This window comes from Thamnophis sirtalis, unplaced genomic scaffold (assembly GCF_051295495.1).
Source record: "Thamnophis sirtalis isolate CommonGarterSnake01/CBP01778 unplaced genomic scaffold, rThaSir2_p1.2 scaffold_6, whole genome shotgun sequence".
Taxonomy (NCBI): domain Eukaryota; kingdom Metazoa; phylum Chordata; class Lepidosauria; order Squamata; family Natricidae; genus Thamnophis; species Thamnophis sirtalis.
Window position 1 is genome coordinate 26,542,876 of NW_028261386.1, and position 24,396 is coordinate 26,567,271.

Sequence of the window (24,396 nt, forward strand, 5' to 3'; positions counted from 1 at the left end):
AGAGGTGAAGTAATTAATTTTTCTCCAACCTCTGAATCGTGGAAGTTTGCAATACTGGTTGGTTTGTGTTGTTGTTCTTGCTTTCTCCTGTGTGTAAAAAACAAAAGAAAACCTTTCATTTCATTTTTACTTATAAAACATAGAGGATTTCTCTTTCCTTTAAATACATACAGCAACCAGAAAGAAAACTTATTGGAAGGTTATTTCAGAACTGTCTTGACCATAAACAGTTAACCCACCTCTCTCCCCCCGCCCCATGAAATCCCTCTTTTAACAGGTGGGTGTTTATTTGCAATAGTGTGCATGTCTCTGTGTGTGTGTTTGTGTGTGTGTGTTTGTGTGTGTGTGTGTGTGTGTAGGGGTATTTGCATTTAAAGGAGCTTTTAAAGTGAAGATTCATACTGTAGCAATTCATACAAGAGAGGTCCATCTCTATACCTAATGCCTACAGCCGTGGGGGTGACGTACTGGAGAATGTTTATAGTCCTTCTCAACCTTCGGTCTACAAAATGAGCATCCCAAGCTGGGTATCTCTTTCTTGGGATGTCTATCTTAATGAGAGGGCCTTCTGGGTGGAATGGTCTCCCAGACGGAGTTGATGGCACCATAGCTCTCACTTGGAAAACTGGTAAGCATGTGTCAGCTGTGAGTTCCTCCTGTTGCTCCGTGGCCGCTCTGGGTGGCGTAGCCTGGGCCACCCTATACCCAGGGGTTTGAGGAGCCATGGGTTCAATGTCAGGGGGCAAAGGAATGCCCCAGAGCAGCTCGGCGCAACAGGAGCTGGCAAAAATCTTAGCTCTCGGCCCCATGGGATGCAGGACGCCGTAATATAAGAGCATCAGCGCTATCCCAGCAGCAAAGCTAAGAAAGACACAACAAAGCGCTGGCACAGCATATGAGTCAGTGGTGTCGGGATCTCGGTAACAATACCAAAGGAGCGTCAAGGCAGCATTCTCTGTCAAGACTATGGTGTAATAGGCAAACATTCGGTATCGGGTCCGCCCTTCCTTGACATTAAACCAGCAAAAAATGTACACAATCCCTACCACCATGTTGAAGAGAATTTCTTCCCATTTAGACATGCAGAAATCTGTCCCACCATGGATGATCCAGAAGGCCATGGCGCACCAGTGGACCACGACAAAGATCCCAAAATAGAGCTGGAAGATGGAAGCAAAGAGGGCAAAAGAGATAACTCTGGATGAGATGGTGAAGAGACGCCAGAAGAGATGGATAAGGGCTCCTCTATAACTCATGCTCTTCTTATCATCCCTAGAGTCCCGGAGAAGCTTGTGATAGGAGGCTAGCACCCAAGCCAGGGACATCAGGGAGGCCACAGAGGATACACCTGCCGGGAGAACACACACAAATCCACAGAGTTAAACTGGAGACACAGGAGAAAGGACGCAGTTGCTTACATCATCCTCTTGAGGGGCAGGTGTGAAACATGATTATAATGCGAGTCAGGTTAGCGAAAAAGATCTAGAGGAGGAAGAGAGAGAAAGAGAGAGAGAAAGAGAAAGAGAGAGAGAGAGAGAAAGAAATAAGCATAAACATGATCCCACCTGTAATAAATGCTGACTACCATTTGCATAATTTTATCACCTACAGAAGCAGCAACTGTAATTTATATGCAGTTATGGTTTATGATGATGCTTGTCATTGCTTATCAATAAAAGGTCGTGATTCTTAAATTGCTAATATCGTCTGTGACATCACAACAAGTAAGCAAGTAACAAATAAAAGAATAACAGAGTTGGATGGGACCTTGGAGGTCTTGTAGTCCAGCCCCCTGCTCAAGCAGCAGACTCTATACCATTCCAGACAAGTGGCTTTCCAGTCTCTTCTTAAAAGCCTCCAGTCATGGAGCTCGCAACTTCTGAAGGCAAGTCGTTCCACAGGTTAATTGTTTTCACTGTTAGGAAATTTCTCCTTAATTTTGTAGGTTGCTTCTTTCCTTGATCAGTTTCCATCCATTGTTTCTTTTCTTGCCGTCTGGCGCTTTGGAAAATAGGTCGATCCCCTCTTCTTTGTGGGAGCCACTCAAACATTTGAACACTGCTATCATATTACCCCTAATCCTTCTTTTCACTAGACCAGACAAACGCAATTCCTGCAACTGTTCTTCATACGTTTTAACCTCCACCCCTCTAATCACCTTTGTTGCTCTTCTCTGCACTCTTTCCAGAATTGCTACTTCTTTTTTTTATAATATAGTGATCAAAACGGGATGCAATATTCTAAGTGTGGCCTTACTAAGCAGTACTAATACTTCACGTAATCTTCATTCTATCCCTCTGTTACAGGGGTGGGTTTCTGCTGGCATTACTGCCGGTTCGGTGCGTAATTGCCTATAAATAGGTCTGCGCATGCGCAGAACATTTAAAAAGGTCAAAAAAAGATGTCGCGGTGACTGGGGAACTGTTTGGGTGCGTGGCGAGCATGCTGTCCTTACAGATTCAGAGACCCAATCGCAATTTCCACTACTGATGCGAATCAGTAGGAACCCACCTCTGCTCTATTTAGGTTTTATGGTTTAGGTTTAGGTTTTATTAGCATTTGTAGGCCGCCCTTTTCCCTGAGGGGACTCAGGGCGGCTCACAGAAAACCAGGGAGAGGGGAATACAACATTAAGACAACAACATATAATAAAATAGTAAGCAACATCCATTCATCATTCGGGCGGGGTAGCGATTCTTATCCCCAGGCCTGACGGGCGAGCCAGTTCTTCAAGGCAGTGCGGAAGGCCTGGACGGTGGGGACGGTGGGGATCTATTAAGGCATCCAGGATTACATTGACTTTTTTGGTTGCTGCTGCACACTGCTGGCTCATATTTCAATGATTGTCCATTAGGACTCCAAGATCCCTCTCACAGTCACTGCTTTTGAGCCAGATTTCATCTAATCTATACCTGTATATTTGATTTTTCTTGCCCAATGTAAGACCTTGCTTTTCTCTACATTGAACTTCATTTTGTTAGATAATGGCCTAAGTGATTATGATTTCTAACTTCCTGTATTAAAGTTGTCCAGGAAAAAAGGGCATTGTAAACTTTTTCCCCACTCTTATTTGAAATCCTGCCATTGAGGGACATTCATTGAATTCAGCTCTGCACAAGATAGGCCCAGAATCTTCTGTCTATTCTGCCATTACATGTGCTCTCAGATATGTGACTTAGCTTAGTTTATATTCTGATTTAAGCATGATAAGAAATCTTGGAAAGTGGCACTAGTGTAATTTTATCCAATAGCCACAGGTTACAACAATTTATTTTAAAAGAGAGAATTAGAGAATTATGAACATTTACAAAGTGCTATTCTATTGAGATATCTCCACAACAGAGTGGATAAATTTCAGCGTTTAGGTCATTAATCTATCCAGTTTTTCTACTCTGCTGCTGAGTTATGGCCTTTTCACAACAAGCTTGTAGTTGGTCTCTGAAAGAGAACTGACTCTGACCTCTCCACTTTTCTTCTCTATCTTGACAGTCTAGTTGCCTTTTACAGATATCATCCTGACCATAACACTTGATTGGGGATTCAGGATATCTGGCTATAAAGACTGGAGTCCATCTCTGCTCAACTGCCAGTGATCTGTATAGCAGAAGACTTTGCTCCTGCAGATGTCAGCCAAAGTTGCTGGCCAAACATCAACTAATCTGTTGTTTAAACTTTAGACTATGGACACTAAATCCTAAAGCCCAACACTAACTAATTTTTTTCCTAACTAGGATATTGGAGTGGCAAAACTTAAACAACCCAACTAAAATAGTGGCACAGACATAGAGAAGCCACCAATTTTGGGTTGTCTCCTGAAAAAGCACTTTTGGGACAACCATGACCTGGATGATTGAGAATCTCTACAGGCTTTTAGCAATACAATGTGGGATGAATATCCTTGAATAGTGTGGAAGTAGGAATGGATTTTTTTTGGGGGGGGGATTGCAGACTACAGAAACCAGGAGCATTACTCAGGTGACCCTGAGGACACAGATAAACCTCCAAGTGCTTCAATGACCCTCTAAAACTTAAGGCCCAGGGGCTGGATCTGGCCCAGAGGGTGTTTAGATCTGCCCTGTGGAGCCGCCCTGGAAACAGTGAAGGACCGGCCCACGATGCCTCTGCCAGTGAAAACGGAGCTCAGGGAGGCCTACCTAGGCTCCATTTTTGACCATGACAGACTCCTACAGCTCTCTGCCAGTGAAAACGGAGGCCCAGGAAAGCTGCACACTCTATTTTCGCTGGCAGAGGGCAACAGGAGGCCATCGCAGAAGAAAACAGAGCCTCAATGAGTGACGTTGAGCTGGCCACACTCACCCTGGCCATAGCCCCAGGCTGCTACCACCACTCAAACCCCCGAGATCAAACACAACCCTGATGTGGCCCTAAATGAAATTGAGTTTGAAGGGATGGAAGGGAAAGTAAAGGAATGGAAGATTTTGTTAGCTGGTATGATTTGTTTTTTTCTGAGTCAGCCCTGTGAGCGGCATTAAGCTAGCCATGCCTACCCAGTTGACTATGCCTGCCCAGTTGGCCCTACCCACCCGGCTCCCCGCAGTCAACCATAGCCCTGATGTGGCCCTCCATGAAATTGGGTTTGACACCCCTGCTGTAACCCTATAACAAAGTAGCATTATCATTCCTAGTGTGACTCTGGCATCCTAGTTTAGTCTATCTTGAAGAGATGACACATTTCAACCTTCAGCGCACAACTCCTTATTTGTCAGATGACCCACAAACTGCTATCACATATGAGGAACAACAGTATCTTGCCTTCCTATCATTCATTGGAGTGGAATCTTTTATGGTGGATGGAAATCAAAATGGCAATTGTGATGATGTGAGTGAAGCCTCACTCTCTTTTTCGGTGCCACCTTAACACTTTCATCTCCTCTCTGCAAATGTCCTGGTCCACTGAGTGTTTCTGGATATTGTAGGAGTTATTCGGGAAGATTAAATTGCTGCTGAGTTAATTCTCTCCAATGGGTGGATAAAGCAGGAATCAAGATCTTGAGGGCTCTTAAGATGTCTTAGGGCTAAGGACACTAGAATGCTCTAAAGCTTATGTGAGGTGGTCCTGTATGAGATAGTAGTGTTGTTTCACCAGTTTAGAACAATAACAAGAAATTGAAATAGCAGATAAACATGTCCTCCTATTATATGCTTGTGTGTGTGTGTGTGTGTGTGTGTGTGTCTGAGAAAGAGAGAGAAGAGAGGTAAGGAGAGAAAGAAAACAAACATAATTTCATTCTATGCTTGCTGGCACTATCTAGACCAGTGCTTCTCAGACTTGGCAACTTTAAGATTTGTCAACTTCACTTCCAGAATAGCCACCACTGCTTCGGGAATTATGAGAGTTGAAGTCCACACCAGTGGTGAAATTCAATTTGTTTTACTACCAGTTCTGTGGGCGTGGCTTGGTGGGCTTGGTGTGGCTTGGTGGGTGTGACAGGGGAAGGATACTGCAAAATCGCCATTCCCTCCCCACTCCTGGGGAAAGGATGTTGCAAAATCGCCATTCCCACCCCATTCTGGGCCAGCCAGAGGTGGTAATTGCCGGTTCTCCGAACTACTCAAAATTTTTGCTACCGGTTCTCCAGAACCTGTCAGAACCTGCTGAATTTCACCTCTGGTCCACACATCTTAAATTTACCAAGTTTGAGAAATAGTGATCTAAACTCAGAAAACCTAAAAACATTTAATTCGATATCCATTGCAAAAAAAAATGAAAAAGAACAACTTGTCAGAAATTTATTTTCTACCCTTAATCAAAGGCCTCGGGGGTCTGTGCCTAGAAGCTAGTTTAGCTCACAGTACTTTGGAGTTTGTGAATTCTCCAAGTCCTTTTCAAACATAGGGGAAAAAATAGTTGTGCCATATCAGCAGTTATTTCGGAATCAGAATTTTCCATGAGTTTGTAAAAGAAAGTCCAGGATTAACGGAATGGGGTTAAATCCTATTCTCTGCCAAGACTTATTTCATAAACAAAATCATGGGAATGGGATGTGTTATGCTAGGAGCAGTGAATTGCTGAATTTGCATTCCTTCAGAGTTAATCAGTCAGAGGCTGAAGCTAAGGACAGGGTTTTAGAATGTTTTATATTCTCTTTTTAATACCTTTCTTCTCTTTCATTTTCTCTTCTGCCTCCTGTCCTCCCTCCCTCCTTCTCCCTCATCTCTTTATCCAGCAAGTACTGGACTGCTCTTGCCAGGGGACTGAACTGATCACCTATCTATGCCAAGGAAAACTATGGGCAAGAGTGATAGTGTTTTACCTGCCATTTTTAATGGCCAACATTCACTGCAATTTTTTCTTTCTCATGGTATTGTATCTGGTTACAATCCTTCAGATTCTACTTACTTTATACTATTATCTTCCTCCAAATTTATATTCAATAATTTACATGCAAAAAAAATTCCATTGTTGAAATGGCACTATTATTATTAAATCACTCTATGGTTTCCTTCTTGGAAAATCAATATGTAATGGTGGAAAAGCAAATGCTCGACACCTGCCTTCCTCTCTAATGTTCCACAAGAATGTTCACTGCAAGACAGGCAGAGGAAAGTAGACTGAGATTCTTCTAAAGCAAGAATGGATGCCTTCTCACTGACTTTCTTCAGAGGAAACGCCTTTTAGCTTTCGGAAATTCTGAGCTACACCTTTAATCTTAAGGAAGTACAGGGTTGGAGGAATTGGGGAGTTCTTGGTGCTTCCCGAGCTTGCTTGTTTGCTTGCAGATACTATATTGCCCAACTAACTGTCAGGGCCATGCACTGGTGATGTTTCCTAGTTAGATAATGAAATGTCTACAAGCAATCAACCAAGCTCAGAGACCACCAAGGATCCCACAATTCTACCCTTGTTAGAATAGAATAACAGAGTTGTAAGGGACCTTGGAGGTCTTCTAATCCAACCCCCTGCCTATGCAGGAAACCCTACACCGCTTCAGACAAATGGATATCCAACATATTCTTAAAAATGTCCTGTGTTGGAACATTCACAACTTCTGGAGGCAAGTTGTTCCACTGATTAATCATCTTTAACTGTTGTTGTTGTTAGTTGCGAAGTCATGTCCAATCCATCACGACCCGATGGACAATGTTCCTCCAGGCCTTCCTGTCCTCTACCATCCTCTGGAGTCCATTTAAGCTCACACCGACTGCTTTGGTGATTCCAACCAGCCACCTCATTCTCTGGCATCCCATTCTTCTTTTGCTCACAGTCTTTCCCAGCATTAGGCTCTTCTCCAGTGAGAAGAATTCTACCCTAAAGTACAGTAAAGTATTCTCTTAAATTGGGGGAATTTCCCTTGACTAATGTAAAGGACTATATCAACCACTGAACCTTCCACCTGGGTGAGCAAGCCAAACACGTCCCAAACTCTTCCAAAACAAGGAGCACCAGTCAGGTCACTTACACGGTAAAGCTTCTGCACGGTTCTTCTGGATCATTATGCAGAGTTGTAGCACCAATTGTGGGGCACTCTCAAGAAAGGTCTCTAAGAGGCGCAGCATGTTGACATCTGCATACTCGTACATCATAGCCCAGTAAAAGCGCCGCTGGTGTTCCTTTTGCCTCTGGCTTTGGATCCCCAGATACATGGTTCGGATATACCTGGAGACAGGAAGAAAGTATGGACAAAATATGAAATGATGAAAGAATCCGGTGAAAGGTAATTCTTTCATCCATGTTAGTTCATTGTCTCTCTTCCTAGCTCCCATGTTTTTCATTGAGGTTTATCATTCTTCTAAGCCAGGGATGGCTAGCCTTTTCTGGACCAAATGCCCAAAGCACACCTGTACCTGAACCCCCAAAATGCAATGCGCCTCACCCCCCGCGCATGTGCACGTGGGACCCCCACATGCCTCCCTGCAATTGTGCATGCGGGCCCCTGTACACCCCCGCACATGCACATGCGTGGCAGACCCCCAAAGACCAGCTGGCTGGTGGGAGGTGCCCGCACATGCACAGCAGAGCTGAACTGGGGCGATGGCTCATGTGCCCAGAGAGAGGGCGCTGTGTGCCACCTCTGGCATGTGTGCCATAGGTTCATCATCATGGTTCTAAGCTGTACAGTCAGAGATATTACTTCTTTTCTCAATCTAATACATTTTCTTAAATGAAAAGATTTATTATTGTTCCTTGTTTGGGGAGGATGCAGGTGATGTATTGCAACAAAGAATCAATTTAAAGCAGTATATCTTGTTCTCCAACAAGATCAGAATGGAGTTCCTTCTTTAAAATGGAAAAAAAATTACAAGTATTTTTTTAATATGAGGAATAATTCTTGTAGGTCAATTAAAGAGGAGCAGTTCCTTATTTTATCAAAATCTTTCAAACTGACTGTCATTGAAACAACGATGGCAAATCTACATATCTTACTTGAATTGTAGACTTACTAGAATTAGTTGGAGTACTTTGGGGTATGCATACAATAGATAAGATTGTACAATATACATATTGTTTGCTGACCTTCGTATATAGGTTAGCACCATAGCATGATTTAGATTTATCAGGTTAGCACCATAGCATTTTCATCTATTTAATATGAACAGCAGTTACATACACCTCAATATCATCATCTTCATTTCTTTCTTACAAACTTGACAGATTTCAAGTACTTACCGCTTGTAACCCTGCGGTGAGCATCCAAAGCAATATTTTGAAAATGTTTTGTCTAACACCAAAGTTCAAACACACTGATAATGTATACTTTAGCTCAGTAAACCTAAACAAGTGGGTTATTTAATTAGTTCAAGGTTTATGTGTCTTCATTTTCTTAGGAGATGGTGTTAACTCCATAAATCATGCATAAGTTAAGAATGGAAAAAAATGTGCTGTGCATAAATGAATAAAAGGACAATTCTGATTAGTTGACCAATGCCTCTTACTTCAGAAAATAAATGATTGCAGAATGAATGAAAGTAATGCCTAAAAGCTTTCTTCAATATGCAATGTGAGGATTGGTACCCGTCCAGCCACTCACGAGTCTTTTGGATTGCATGGCCTTAATAAATTTAATAAAATTAAAAAGAGATAACTTGATTAGAGAACTGGGATAGAGCTACTGTGTTCCACTACCAGAACTTCAGGAGGGGCTATTGATAGAGTATGCTTTCCTATCTCTCCCAAACCAACCACCATCAATCAGAGTGAACAACAATGATATAAATGGACAGAGATCCAGTTAAAGGCAAGTTATTATGTTCTTATTTTCAACGGTGAAAAGGATGGAGAGTGTCCGTCATGTATGGTAAAATGGTTCTGGTGAAGCTCAAAAATTTCATCTTGACTTCTATAATAGCTGTAGTAATAGCAGCAAAACAAGGTTAACTCTGAATGAAGTAGAATGGCCTGGAAAACTTGTTTTTTTTCCTAAAAGAATGAGCAAGAAGTGACTCAGGTTTGACACTAGGTGGCAATATACTCTAATTATACAAAAATTGATATTAAGGCTGTAAAGTCATGCCTTGGACAAAAACAGGATTCTACTTTCCATTCTACTTTCACATTATATTAAAAAAAAAATTCACTGTAAGTGTGGCAGTGAGAGCCGGAGGAAATATCAGAAGAATTTCCACTTCTGAGAGGTCCATGATGCTCTCTGAGCTTGGTGGTTTTCTTGCAGATGTTTCATTATCCAAAGTAGGTTACATCATCAGTGCTAGTCTGTGCTATTACTGATGATATTACGTACATTGGGTAATGAAACGTTTGCAAGAAAACAACCAAGCTCAGAGAGCACCAAGGACCCTTTATTTCAACACTGAGCTGGTCCTAGACTGCATAGTATGTATGTATGTATGTATGTATGTATGTATGTATGTATGTATGTATGTATGTATGTATGTATCCATGCATGCATGCATGCATGCATGCATGCATGCATGCATGTACTTGAAATCATCTTTTCACATTATGATATTTGTGAATCAAAGTCGACATTATGATCATAATTTTATTACAGTGCATATTATCTCATTAACCTCAGTGACATCACTGGAGGCAAAGGAAGGCTATGACTTTAGGATCCCCCCCCTTATTTTTTTATGTTTTATTGTCATTTCTTTTGTTTTATTGTTGTGAGCTGCCCAGAGTTAGGCAGCACACAAGTTTAATAAATCAATATCATTATTATTTACTCTGAGTAAGAAGTGTTGGAAGTTAAAGCCCACCCCTCTCCTAGAAAATGAAATATTTTAGGAAATGTTAAAAAGGCAGAATATTTCTCCCAAAAAGAGAAGTAGAAACTCAGAGAGGCAGAAACTCAGCTGCCAGAAACTCAGCCGCCCACACCTTTGTGGATGGGCCATTAAGGCCTAAGCCAGTCTATTCTACATAACAAAGATCTACCCCCTTCAGGCAGAGCCATTTCATTGCCACCAAGTTTCAACCAAACGTGGCACACAGACAACCTACAAAGCTAGCTATGACCTCTGACAGCAACCAATCAGGATAGTCTTCCTGTGCCCCAGGACGTTCAAAGCCCAGGAGAGGGCATAAAACCCAGGGACTCTCAGCATCTCTTCCTTTTTCTGCTCAGTAACTCAAGCCATGTGATTCTGCTCAGGAGCTCAAGCCATGTAATCCTGTTCACCATTAAACCATCTTTCCAAACAGCCTCCATGTTTCCAGTGTCTTTTCCCCCACTTGGAACTGAACCCAGAAGGACATTTCTTCCTACAGAAGACGGTATAGACCCCATTGCCCAGGTAGTTTAGTTAACATCAATGTTTTTACCATATAGTACTGGTGGTTTTTTAATGCAATTTTATCCTTTTAGTTACATAGTTAAGCCACTTTGCCCATGTTTAGTCTGTAGGATATAGCTAGATGGCTAAGAAAATGGACCTAGGTGCATTCCTCTGTTGTGTCAGTCTTTGCAAATCTGTATATTCATATATGTATCCCTACTAGTTAACTGTGTGTTACTGGAGAAAACTAAGAACCAGCCTGTTTACTAGCTTGCATTAGACACCAACAAGATGCTACACCTGAATTGATTGCTAATAAGTTTCTGATATAATTCAAAGTACTGGTTTTAACTTTAAAGTATTCATCTACTGGCATCAGTCTGTCCAATATATATTTTCTTCTGTTCAATTGTGTCTGATTCTGGGAGACTGGCTATATCCTTGTAGTTTCCTTGGCAAGGTTTTTCAGAAATGGTTTGCCATTGCCTCTTTCCTAGGACTGAGAGAAAGTGACTGGCCCAAGGTCATCCAACTGGCCTTGTGCCTATGATGGGACTAGGATTCATGGCCTCGTGGTTTCCTAACCTGATGCCTTAGCCACTAGACCAGTGGATTCTCATCCAATATCTTACCCTATGAGAAACTTGATGTTTCCTCATTTCATGAAAAAAAAAGGGGACTGAGACCAGGAGGCTCCTCCATTATGGTCCCAATATTGTAGAACAGCCCGCTCCATTCTTGATCACATTCTGGAAGTTGATAAAGACGAATCTTTTTCATTGAAGTTTCAGGGATCGAGAAGATATTGTTGCCTGTTGTATTACAATGCTCCGGCTTTTATTTATGGTTTTAATTATTACTACTATTATTGTAGATGTTTTAATTTAATTACTTAATTATTAATTTATTGTGGATGTTTTATTGTATTGTTCTGTTGCTAAACACCAGGAGTTATTCTAAAATATGGCAGCATACAAGATTGAACAAGCAAGCAAGCAAAACATTGCCTTGATTACTTGGACGGGGGTGGGGTGGGGGAGATTGTAGTTGATGGTTATAGAATAGTGCAAAATATTGCCAAAAAAGTAGCAAAACTATTTGCTGGTGAGTTTCTCAGCATGTAGTTGCAGTTCTCTTTGAAGTGCAAATGCTCTAGAGTCACAGGTCTCTGTTATAGTAAATAGATGCCAGTGAATGCCAGATTTACACCTCTGAACAAATTCATTTGACTCTCTCTTGGTGCAGCTGAAGTATAAATTAAACTGGATAAAGGTAATGATATTTGCAGAGCTGTCAACCACGTTAGATGGCTTCAAGTGTTGTGGCACCATGATTGCCTGAACAGAAACAGGGGACAAGACCAATCTTCAACTTCTGGAGAACCTTTCTCCATAGGAAGATATAGTTAGGGAACAATAAGTATCTAGAAGTGTGATGACAATCTCTAAAATATAAATGTATGCTGAGACTTTATCAAAGAATATTTGCAAGATAACAGCTATGGAAAGCAAAGTTTGCAATGAACTAAAAGACTGGATCAGAGCTGGATAGAGCAATGGAAAAAATATACATAGCCAGGAGAATAAATCTAGAGATGGTGAACTGCAAGCAGCAACTGAGTTAAAAGCTGGAACATGGATGTCAGGAGACATATGGAGAAAGAAGGTGGAAGGCTGTGAACAGAACGAGTGGGCAGAGATACTTGGAAGCCTTCAGTAGAAAAGCAAAGTCCTAAACTGACTCAGGAATGTGTATAGCAACATGAAGTCTGAAGGAATAAAGGGATGTCTGGAGAGGAACAGGAGGCAACAGGAGAATAAATAGCCACTTTAGTTTTGTTACTCTTCAGCATTGGATGGTCCACTATAAAGCGGAACCATTGCACAAATTGGAAGTAGTCACAGCCCAAACATTTGTTTGAAATCCCACCATGTTTGTCAGGAGGAACACTAGATGAATGCATTCTCCAATAATATCTCACAGATAGAGTTCCACCTAGGCTAGGGGTCCCAAACTCAATGCTCGCAGGCCACTTCTACCCCGCGGGTGCTTAGATCTGGTCTACGGGGCTGCCCATGGAAGCAGCAAAGAACTGGCCCGTAGTGCCTCTGCCAGCAAAAACTCTGCCAGCCCATTTTCCCTGGCAATGGATTGTAGGAGGCCGGCAGCTCCCCCCGCCCCCAAGCTCCATTTTCACTGGCAGAGGGCTAAATGATCTAAAAACAAAACAAAATGAGACATGTTTCCCCCTTTGAGCATGCAAGAAGGGACAGGGAAGGAGAAAAGGAAAGAGGAAAAACAAAGAAAAGAAAGAAAGTTGGGAAGACAGGAAGGAAGGGAAAATAAGGAAAGAGGGGAAGGAAGAAAAAGGAGAAGGAAGAGGGAAGGAAAAAGAAGAAAAGGAAGGAAGGAAGTAGAGAGGTTATAATGAGAGTGATGGAGGGTCTGAGGGAAGTCCTGCCTTAGCACTTGGCCACACAGGTGACACTGAGCTGGCCATGCCCATCCCAGCCCACTGGGATCAAACACAATCCTGATGTGGCCCTCAATGAAATCAAGTTTGACACTCCTGCTCTAAGCGTAGATAATAGCGTCACTATGAAAAACAGAACCATGGTAAATGTTCACCCATGACGTGTTTCCCTGGAGTTTAATTACGATTAATGACAGAGTAGAGGGCCTGTCCCTACCTCAACCTAACCCTGGAGTCATTTTTTCCCCATGTTTCTATTATCTCATCTCCAGTCGGTGGATGAGATAGAATTAAGTCATCTCTATCTGCCCTAGGATTGAAACAGTCTTCCTCTTATTCTGAAACAAGCAGAAGAGGTATGAGAGCAACTGGCAATAGAAACAGTAAATTTCACATTGAGCTTTTTGCCAGCTCAAAGATGAACAGGGAATATTTTAATTAGAGAACAATATAACTTGTAACTAAGTGCAAAAATTCCACATACCATCCCCAAGAATTTCTGAATAATGTTATTATCTGAATGAATTTCTAACAGTTCTCTTTTGTCAAACTGAATGGGGTTTAATAGAAAAAATACAGAATAACTTCTTTTCTAGCAATAACCAAAAGTGCCCTCATTTACACTTGGGACAGCCCTGACATGGAAAACAGTTGGCAGAATGGGCTACAAACCAAAACTACGGTAGTTATGTCCAGGTGAATGGAGAAAGCAAGAAGGAACAGATTTTGAGCATGGCAGGTATACAGGAAGAAAACAAAATCATTATTTTTCATCCAAACTAGTGTTTCTTAACTCTAGGAACTTTAAGATGTGCGAACTTTAAGCAATCCTGGCTGGGGATTCCTGAGAGCTGAAGTCCATACATCTTAAAGTTGCTAAACATTGTCCTTTCAGTGTTGAAAGAACTTCCAGTTACTTTAACTATAATTGCCAAAAGTTTATAATCTGCAAAGTAACATTTTGTAAAATTAAAACTGTTGTTATGCCAATCATCATTACGACTTAATTGATTAAAAACTGAAAGGGGGATCTTTCTCACCAAGAGAAAAAGGGAATAAAAACTGCACATAAGGCAAATGTTTCTCTTTTCCCTTGACCCAGTAAGTGCTAACTAATGTCAATCCCCTCTTTTCATAAATGTTACATTTGCTTAGGAAATAAAAATAAACCTGGACAGGTTTTTTCCCCTGGTTTCTACTTTCTATGCTTTTTCGCAGAGGTTACTCTATGACTTCTCCATTCGAGTTCAGAAAACTTGAGCTAAATCCTCTACAAACCATGGAAACATTTTCCTATCATTAGTTCCTTAGTGACTACAGCATCTTTAAACAAAAGTAGAAATATGGATGGTCAGAAAACGAAGAAAGTATAAAAGGGAAAAAGATAAAACGCATGACATTTCACATAATTGTTCAAGTTTTGTAACTGTATATAGCATGGAAAGAGCTAGGCCAGAATGTTCTTTGTTTTGGCTAGAAGTGGTATAGTCCTCCTCTGCTTGAGGCCTCTACCAGCACATTTCCTTCTCTTCCAACACCACGGTTTGCTCCCTTCTTTAGGGTTTTTTAAAGCAGTTTTTTTTTCTGTCTCCGTTTGCACTTGGATTAATTAATGGGTGATTAACTTGAGTTTAGCTAATGTGATTCTAAATGTTAGCTAACCTTGTTCCTCAGCAGTTTGCAGTAAATGGCAAATGTTTGTGTCCCGGAACAAATGTTTGCCGAGTGTCTCGACTTGGCTTGACAAATGTATCTGTAAACTCAAGTGGATTGGTTTACATTCAATGCAAGAGGCAAAAAATGCACATGAGTTTCAAGTAAGGTAGTAAGGAGAAAGAGAACCCTTGTCCAGTATGCAGGAAGCTAAATGCAATTCTGACAAAGCGGTATCAATGATTCCAGCTAATTTAGCTGCCCTTATTTACTGAAAGTGTGGCATCTAGTCCTGAATTTCCCTAAGGATATGTAAAATTCTTTCTCCCTCTCAAACTGGAATGTCTTTCTTAGATTTGAAAAGTTGATTGGGGAAATCAATTGGGAAATATCAAATCATCAACAGAAGAAAGTTGCAGTTTCTGTACTTCCAGGCAAAAAGTTAAGCTTGTTAATAATAGGTGATTTCAAAGAGATTTACTGACCTAACAGTAGGAAGAGTTTCATCCCACAACTCTAATATACTTTTTAGTTGGTTCATCAATTTATTTTATTTGTTAAAAAAGAGGAAAGTGTGTGAGGGACCTGTTTCTTGGATACTTTAGTGATTATGGTGAATGCCTTATTTTTGACTGCTGTGTATTTTATTTTTTGCATTATTATAATTGCTTTAATTTTTTTAAAAATGTACTTGCTACCCAGAGTCACTTCTTGAGATGGGTAGCCATACAAATTACCTATCTATCTACATACATACATACCTGTTGTGATATTTCTTTTCAGGATAAATAGTGTTACACAAAATACAGAAAGAGATTAAAGAATAAAAAGCAAAGAAATTAAAGCATGAATTAAAAGTAAGGCAGCTACTTTTAGCTTTCTATATTTGCAAATTATCCTTACTTTCATTACATCCCTAAATAATTTCATCTACTGCCCCTTTTCTTTAATTTTGTATTCAATACATCTTCATTCATCATTCTTTCTTTACTTATGTCAGTGATGGTGAACCTTTTTTGGCTTGTGTGCCAAAAGCGGGGGGAGTGCAGTGGGGTCGTGCACGGGCATGCCACACCCATAATACTATGTGTGCAACCAGCGCTCCCTCCCATTTTGGTGTGCTTTTTTCACCCTCCCCAGGCTCCAGAGGCTTTATAGGATCCTGGGGAGGGTGAAAACAGCTCCCCCAGAGTCTCTCTGGAGGCTTCAGGAACTTCCCTGAAGCCTCTGGAATGTGAAAAACTGACCCTATGGGCAAACCAGAAGTTCAGGAACAGACTTCTGGTTTGCTCATTGGGTCATTTTTTGCCCTCCGGAGCCTCCAGGAAAGCCTCCTAAAGGCTTCTGAACACTCCGGAGGGCTAAAACTGGCCCTACAAGCAAACAAGAAGTTACTTCCGTTTTGCTCGTAGGGTCGTTTTTTGCTCTCTGGAACCTTCAGGGAAGGCTCCTGAAGGCTCTGGAGGGCGAAAACCGCCCCTAAGAGCAAACCGGAAGACTGTTCCTGAACTTCTGGTTTGGCCATAGGACCGGTTTTTCGCGCTCCAGAGGCTTCAAGAAAACCTCCCGAGTGTGAAAAATGGCCCCAAAAGAAGGCCGGTCAGCTGGAGCTGACAGGGCAATGCCTCGCGTGCCCTAACAAATGGCTCCACATGCCACCTGTGGCACACGTGCCATACGTTCGCCATCATGGACCAATGTCTTCTTGTTTAACTACATCTGCATATCTCTTAATTCCAACTTCATTCTATTTGTTTTCATTATTTTCCCTGACAGTTTCAACTCTGATTCTCCTGTAATAATGGAGCCTGAAGTATATTCATATAGGAAGTCACTTTGGCTTCTATTGACAAACTTTCATTCCTCATAATAAATATTACCCACTAGCAGTTAAATATCTTAAAACCTGTCCATCTGTTCCCACTTTTAATAAATAATCTATCCAGATACACAGTGCCATGTATTTGCATTAGTGTTTTACTATAGATGTACATCTTGCAATAATTCAGTCTATTTTTCTTGTCTAACTTTGTCTATGATACATTATTTTTTGAATCCCTACTTCTTGTATCATACCTGGCCCACTGTATATCGAAGGAGACTGTGTGGAGAGGATTCCCTCTTTTAAATTCTTGGCAGTGCTTATTAGTCAAGATCTCACCTGGAAAAACTACATGTCTCTGGTGATTGGAAAGGCCCAACAGAGACTTCATTTCCTTAGAGTCTTGAGAAAAAATCAGGTGGAACAACGGCTGATGACCTCTTTCTATCGGTCCACCATAGAACATATCCTCACATATTGTATTACAGTATGGTATGCTGGTTTAATAGCTACGGACAGGAAGGCACTACAGAGAGTGATCAATTCGGCACAAGAAACCATTGGTTGCCCTCTGACACCACTGGATGACATCGCCAGATCTCGCTGTTTTAGCAGAGTAAGGAAGATACTCAGAGAGGATTCACAACCTGGTCAGTGTCTCTTTGCACTTCTACCATCAGGCAGAAGACATCAAAGTATAGCCAGCCAAACCAACAGGTTTAAAGATAGTTTCTATCCTTGGGCTGTGAGACTTTTAAATACAACCACAATTACTCCATGCACACACTAGTTTTTTTTCCTTTTTCTTTCTTTTTTCGTTTCTGTTATAATTTTGCACCACTGAGGTTAAAACCAATTTTGTTGTATTTAAGTACAATGACAATAAAGATTATACATACATACTTACATACATACATACATACATACATACATACATACACTCTATCTACTGTGCTATTTGTTACATGTCATTCGTATGGTCATCCAGCATCATAGCACTGATTATATAAAAAGGTGCAGATACGTTGATAGGATATCAGGATAGATGTTCCTTATACATTTAAAATACATTTTAAAAAATCACAAATCTTTATTTTCCACTCTGCTGAATCACCTGTTTAGTCCTCTGATTATTTTAAGGAACTAATTTTTATTTTATTAGAATTGGAAGCTACCCTATTTCAGAACAATTCTAAAGAGAAAAATATTTTGGATGTTTTATTTATGCTGCTCAGTTTGAATGTTTTGCCTTAAATTAGCCTCCTCCTTTCCTTTCTGAGTTCCTGCTTCCCAAAACAGCAACATTAGTCCCAACAGCTACAAAGTGTGTTAGAGGTGCACTAGAAAAGAAATCCATCTGTAGGATGTGTAGATCAGCTTCCATTTGAGGAAGAAGAAAAAATACTACTGAATTTTTAAGGCTGAAGGCTACTAGAATCAGTTTGTTTGAAATCCACTAGAGGGCACTGGAATTATTTATCATGTTTCTTCTCCAGGTTCCTATGGTGGCTTTTACCAACAGGGATGGGAGAGACGGTAACCTCAGAGTTCAAATAACAAGCACAGTGCATTGATGAATGGATATACCAAGCCATAGATATTGGTGCCAAGAATACCCTGCCACAAAGTGGATCAACAGTAGATTTATTTAAGCCTTTGGTGCCACTAACATTACCCTATCCTCAGGAAATATGAGCAAACTCCCTTATAAAACTCATATATGTATATATCACTGGGATGCAAACTGCAGAGAATTTGGTTGTGTAATTTACTCAAATTATACAGTGATAATACATTCCTGTATTTTAAAATGCATACAAAATGCATTATATTAAGGACAAACTGTGAGCAAGAAATATATAAATTAGGAAAATTAAGCACAAAAAATGCCTAGTAGGGAAAAGTGCCTGCATAAATGTGCATATTAATGCTACATGGACATTTAAAACTCCGCAAACTGAAATAGTTATAGGATGAAATAAACAATGTGAAAGAAAAAAAGAAAAGAAAAGAAAAGAAAGAGAAAGAAGTAAAGCAAAATCAAAATTGACAGATTTGGCCATTGATACTAAAGAAGCTCAACTGCTGCTAATTTTATAATCTTTCCATTATTAGGTTAAGACTTTTTAAAAAAAAATTCTCTAGCTAATTTTGAACTCATTTTTAAAACTGTTGTTAAATTTAAAATCAGTATTAGTAATGATTTTCTGATGTGAAAAGGTATTATACTTTTTTCACTGTCAGTAAAACACTGATTGAGTTTGTTTGTTTGTTTGTTTGTTTATTATTTATTTATTTATTTATTTATTTATTTATTTATTTATTTATTTATTTATTTATTTATTTATTATTTAGTCCAACCCCCTGCTAAGGCAGGAAACCCTACACCACTTCAGACAAATGGTTATCCAACCTCTTCTTTAAAAAGTCCAGTGTTGTTCCATTAATCAATTGTTCTAGCTGTCAGGAAATTTCTCCCTAGTTCTAAGTTGCTTCTCTCCTTGATTAGTTTCCACCCATTGCTTCTTGTCCTATCCTCAGGTGTTTGGAGATTAGCTTGATTCCCTCTTTTTGTGGCAAATTCCTGAGATATTAGAACAGTACTATCATGTCACCTTTCTTTTCTTTAAACTAGCCATACCCAATTCCAGCAAATGTTCTTTATATGCTTTAGCCTCCAGTCCCCTAATCATCTTTGTTGCTCTTCTCTGCACTCTTTCTAGAGTCTCAACATCATTTTTTAATATTTTTTATATTGTGGCGACCAAAAATGCAATATTCCAAGTGTGGCCTTACCAAGGCATTATAAAGTGGCATTAACACTTCATGTGTTCTTGATTCTATCCCTCATTAAAATCTAGTAAGCATTAAAACAATAAACAACAACAACAATTTACAATTAAAAGTTGTTTAAAACTGTTACTCGTGCAAAGACAAGCACTTGCATATCATTTCCTGCCCAAACCAAAAACCATTTCATTGCTTAAGATGATGATTATAACCGAATTCATATACTAAGATAACAGAATAATAGAATAACACAGTTCGAAGGAACCTTGGAGGTCTTCTAGTCCAACCTCCAACCACTTAACATGCAGTCTTCAATAGAATTACAGGGAACCATGGGATGGGATGTCCCGAGATTTTGTCTTAGGCCCAATACTTTTCAACATCTTCTTAAATGATATAGATGAAAGGACAGAAAGGAAAATAATCAAACTTGCAGACAACACAAAGCTGGAGGGGGGGGGGAACAGAAGATAGGGTCAAGATCCAGAAGGATTTTGGCAGACTAGAACACTGGGCCACATCCACCAAAATGCAATTCAGTGGTGAGAAAAGTAAGGTTTTCACTTAGGCAAAAACAACAACAACAACAACCCCAAAATGAACAGGTATAGAATAAGTGGTACTTGGCTCAACAGTAGTAGCTGTGAAAGCGATCTACTAGTTCCAGGGAATATCTAATCTAACAGGGGGTGACATGATAGCCGTCTTCCAATATTTGATGAGCTGTCACAGAGAGGAGAGGGTTAACCTATTTTCAAAGTATCTCAGGGCATGGCAAGAAGTAAAGGATAGAAGCTTAACAAAGAGAAATCCAATCTAGAATTAAGGAATATTTTTCTATCAGTAAGAACAATTAATCAATGGAACTGCTTGCCTCCAGAAGTTTTGGGTTCTCCATCATTAGAGGTGTTTAAGAAGAGATTGGACAGCCATTTGTCCAATCATATAGGGTCTCCTGCTTGAGCGGGGCATTGAACTAGAAGACTTACAAAGCCCTTCCATCTCTGTATTCTGATGTCAATATTCAGAGTATCCTTACTCCATATGGAAACAATAGGAATATAAATATAATATTATATAATATATATAAATTATAATATGTAAACAAATTATAGACCCAAAAAAATGAGAGAGAAAGGAACGTTTGGGCTACATGAAATGCCTAAGGGAAGCTGAAATCATTTATTCATATAGAATTCGTTGAAGATTTATAACGAATAACATGGATGTTATTTAGGTATAGCCATATATACAAAAAACACTGAGCAAGCTATGTAAAAATAAGTAAACATAATCTATGATGTCATACTCACTAATGGATTTCTGATGGGTTATCCAAGAAGAACCAACTGTTGCTTTTTTAAATTAATGTTCAATGGTACCAAATTTACAGTTTGTTAAGGTTCAGAGTTGGAGAACATGATGTGGGGGAGGTTCAGGGAACAATTTGATCCCTGTGAATGTTTTAGGTCCCAGAGAGTTTAATATTAGAGACAGACAGTCTTTTTGCAGGAAAAGAGATGTTCACTGTGTTCAGAAACATAAGGAAGGAGAATGACAGACTTTAGAAAGAGGAGAAGCAGCTGTGAAATCACAACCAAACCAGAGTGAGGAAAACAGAAGAGCGAGAAGACATTGAGGCGATTTTGGGGTGGGGTGCGGGGAGCTGGTGAGTTATGGAGTGATATGGAGAATTTGGGAGAAAGCGGTGCAGCTTCTTTACGCATTAGGACATTTTTAAAATTGTTTGCACTGATTTGTTGTTGAACCGATTATCAATCTGAAGGGAGGAGGATTAAAACCACAGCTGATTTCTTGATCAGGTGATCAGCTAATGGGGGAGCTTATTCCACAGCTATCACCTAACCCTAAAAAAGAAAGAAAGAAAGAAAGAAAGAAAGAAAGAAAGAAAGAAAGAAAGAAAGAAAGAAAGAAAGAAAGGGAGCAACCAGTGCAGGCCAACAGGGAATTGTATGAGGGGAACAACAAGACAGCCTTAGGCTCTGCCAAAAGGATGGACACTGAGTATGTAGCTAATTTTGCCTGCTGACAATGCAGATGTCCCTCTTTGCTGGAGGCTACTCTTTCTTCTTTAAAACTCTTTAGGGAAAGTGAAGAACAGATATCGCACAGAGACCTCTCGATTAAAGCCAGCAGAATGAGATCCCCAAGGATGGAGGAAATTGTCCAGAAGCAGCAGAAAAGCCACAAAGAAAGGCCTAGAGAGGCAGAAGGCAGTCCAGTGGGAGTAGTGAATATTGGATTAATTTGGAGCTGCGGGCGAAAGTAATGTTTCTGTGCAATTTCTATCCCTAATCAGTGAACAAGAAGGACAAGTAGGATCCTGGATTAGAACAAGTTGAAAGAAGATGATGCCATTGAGAAAGATGGCACCTATGGCTATGCAGGAAGCAGTAAAAGTTATTTGGGAATCACACAGATGTAGGCAGACCAATTAACCCTGACATCTCCAGTCTTTGTATACCAATGAATAAACTATGAGGAACAGACAAAAGAAGATGTGTATGATACCTTTCCAAATTCATCAAGTTCATCCAGATTTTTTAAAAAGATAGCATAGTCATACTCCACTCAGTATCATGGGTGTAGCAGTAGAGGTGGTCAACAGGATTAAGTATCTGGAGATGCAGATAACTAACAATCTGAACTGGTCTTTCACACATCATCCTTAGTGAAGTGTGCAAACCAGCACCTGCATTTCCTGCATCAGATGAAGAGACCATATCTTTCTCCTTCTGTCCTGGCCACTTTTTACAGAGGCACAATTGAGGGCATTTTAACAAACTGCATCACTGTTTGGTTTGGTGGCAGCAGTGCCTCAGATAGAAAGTCCATTCAGAGAGTGGTAAGAACAGCCGAGAAGATTATAGGGGTGGGGGGTAGCTTCCTGTTACTCAGGATACTGCTTATAAGCACTAGGTGCTCAGAATTCAAAGCATTGTTAGAGACCCCCCACACACACTTTATGTTCTGTTACTGTTGCTCTCCTCTGGGAGGAGGTTTCAAAGTATTTCTGGCAAGACTACCAGATTCCGTAACAGCTTTGTTCCCTATGCTATCCATCTGGTAAACTCGCAAGATTCGTTTTTCTTACCATATCCATGTATACATCTGAACTAGAATGTTGTTTTTCCATGTCATGTAATATATGTGGATATATGCATAATTTTGTATGTATTTATTTAGTCATGTTTATGTAGTGTATATTGGAGGTGGTGACCCCTTGAGAGCTGTATGCAATGAAATTTCATTTTAATGTATGTCAATTAGTGTACATGCAAAGTAACAATAATGTTATTCTAAAAGCTATTCTAACTTCTCAAGAAGGTATGTTATAGTAGTAATTGAAGATTAATGTCAACTGAAAAAATAGCATAGCTAGAAATATACAAATTTCTGAACTTTCTTGATGATTTTGTTTTTCAGAAGGTAGAAGAGGAAACTGAGGAAGTCAGGCTTCCTTCATCTTATTTTGACCAATCAAGAGGCTAATGAGATGAAGTTGTTAATTCCTCGAGAGAAACTATGCCATTTTAGACTTCAAGGCAACTAGGAAATAGCAAAAGCAACAATAATGTGATAAATTAATTTTGTAAATAGGACATTACAAAGAAGGTCTTATTGAACTCAGGCAAAAAGTATTAGGCATTCTATTATAGTCTATAATCTTAAAGGATAAACAGATACTACAAAGATTAAATTTTATAAAAATGAGACATTGGAAGCAAAAATATAAATTTTTCCAGTGACTTGGCTCATTAAGAAGCAAAAAAGAGTTTGGAAACAGAAGCAGGAGCAGTACTGACAACTAAGAAAAAGATGGTTTAAAATTGGTAGCCAAGTATGTAAGAAGAGAGGCAGATAAAAAATTCTCAATGGATTTTAAAAATAATAAATAAGAAAAGGAAAAATAAGATTTGTTGTGGGGAGATAAGTCATAATTAAGAATCAAAGATGCTGCTGGTGTGCTCCCTGGGGAAGATGAAGAAGTAAAAATGGAGAGGGGGAAGAATGGAGAAGATGGAACAGATTTGTCTGTCTGCCTTATTTCAGAAGAGGGGGGGGGACTTCCTAATACAAGGAGAAATACAGCGGGTGGGAGTGGGAGGCACCGTTCTTCGGTGGTTCTCCTCCTACCTCTCGGACAGGTGGCAGTCGGTGTTGGTCGGAGGACAGAGATCGACCCCTAGGCCCCTCAACTTTGGGGTGCCGCAGGGTTCGGTCCTGTCCCCCCTCCTATTTAACATCTACATGAAGCCACTGGGTGAGATCATACGCCAGCACGGGATTAAATACCATCAATATGCGGACGATACACAGCTGTATCTGTCCGCCCCGTGCCAACTCAGTGAAGTGGTAGAAGTGATGGGCCAGTGCCTGGAGGCTGTTAGGGTCTGGATGGGAACGAACAAGCTGGCGCTCAACCCCGACAAGACCGAGTGGCTATTGATGCTCCCTCCCAAAGATGGTCCATAGAGATTCCATCTCTCAGCCTGGGGGGTGAAATTATATGCCCCTCAGAGAGGGCCCGCAATTTGGGAGTCCTCCTGGATCTGCAGCTGACTCTAGAACATCATCTGTCGGCTGTGACCAGGGGGACCTTTGCCCAGGTTCGCTTGGTGCACCAATTGCAGCCCTACCTGGACTGGGATGCCCTTCGGATAGTCACTCATGCCCCTCGTCACCTCAAGACTGGATTACTGTAACACGCTCTACATGGGGCTGCCTTTGAAGAGTGTTCAAAGACTTCAGCTTGTTCAGAACGCAGCCGCGCGAGCGATTGTGGGTGTACCTCGGTACACCCATGTTACACCTATCCTCCACGAGCTGCACTGGCTGCCTATTGGTCTCCGGACATGCTTCAAGGTGCTAGTCATTACTTTTAAAGCCCTACATGGTATTGGACCTGGGTACTTGAGAGACCGCCTCCTGCCAGTTA

The 24,396-nt window shown here is 40.5% G+C and overlaps 1 protein-coding gene across 1 annotated transcript in view; it reads right to left on the reverse strand.

Moving 5' to 3' along the window:
* Positions 1-286: 286 nt before the first annotated feature.
* Positions 287-24,396, reverse strand: part of XKR6 (XK related 6) — a 166,923-nt gene continuing 142,813 nt past the window's right edge. The window contains exons 2-3 of the mRNA XM_014071690.2: positions 7,422-7,618; positions 287-1,348 (exon numbers count right to left, since the gene is read on the reverse strand). Coding sequence (XP_013927165.2) covers positions 384-1,348; positions 7,422-7,618 — 1,162 coding nt within the window. The 3' untranslated portion in view covers positions 287-383. The remainder of the gene's footprint in view (positions 1,349-7,421; positions 7,619-24,396) is intronic.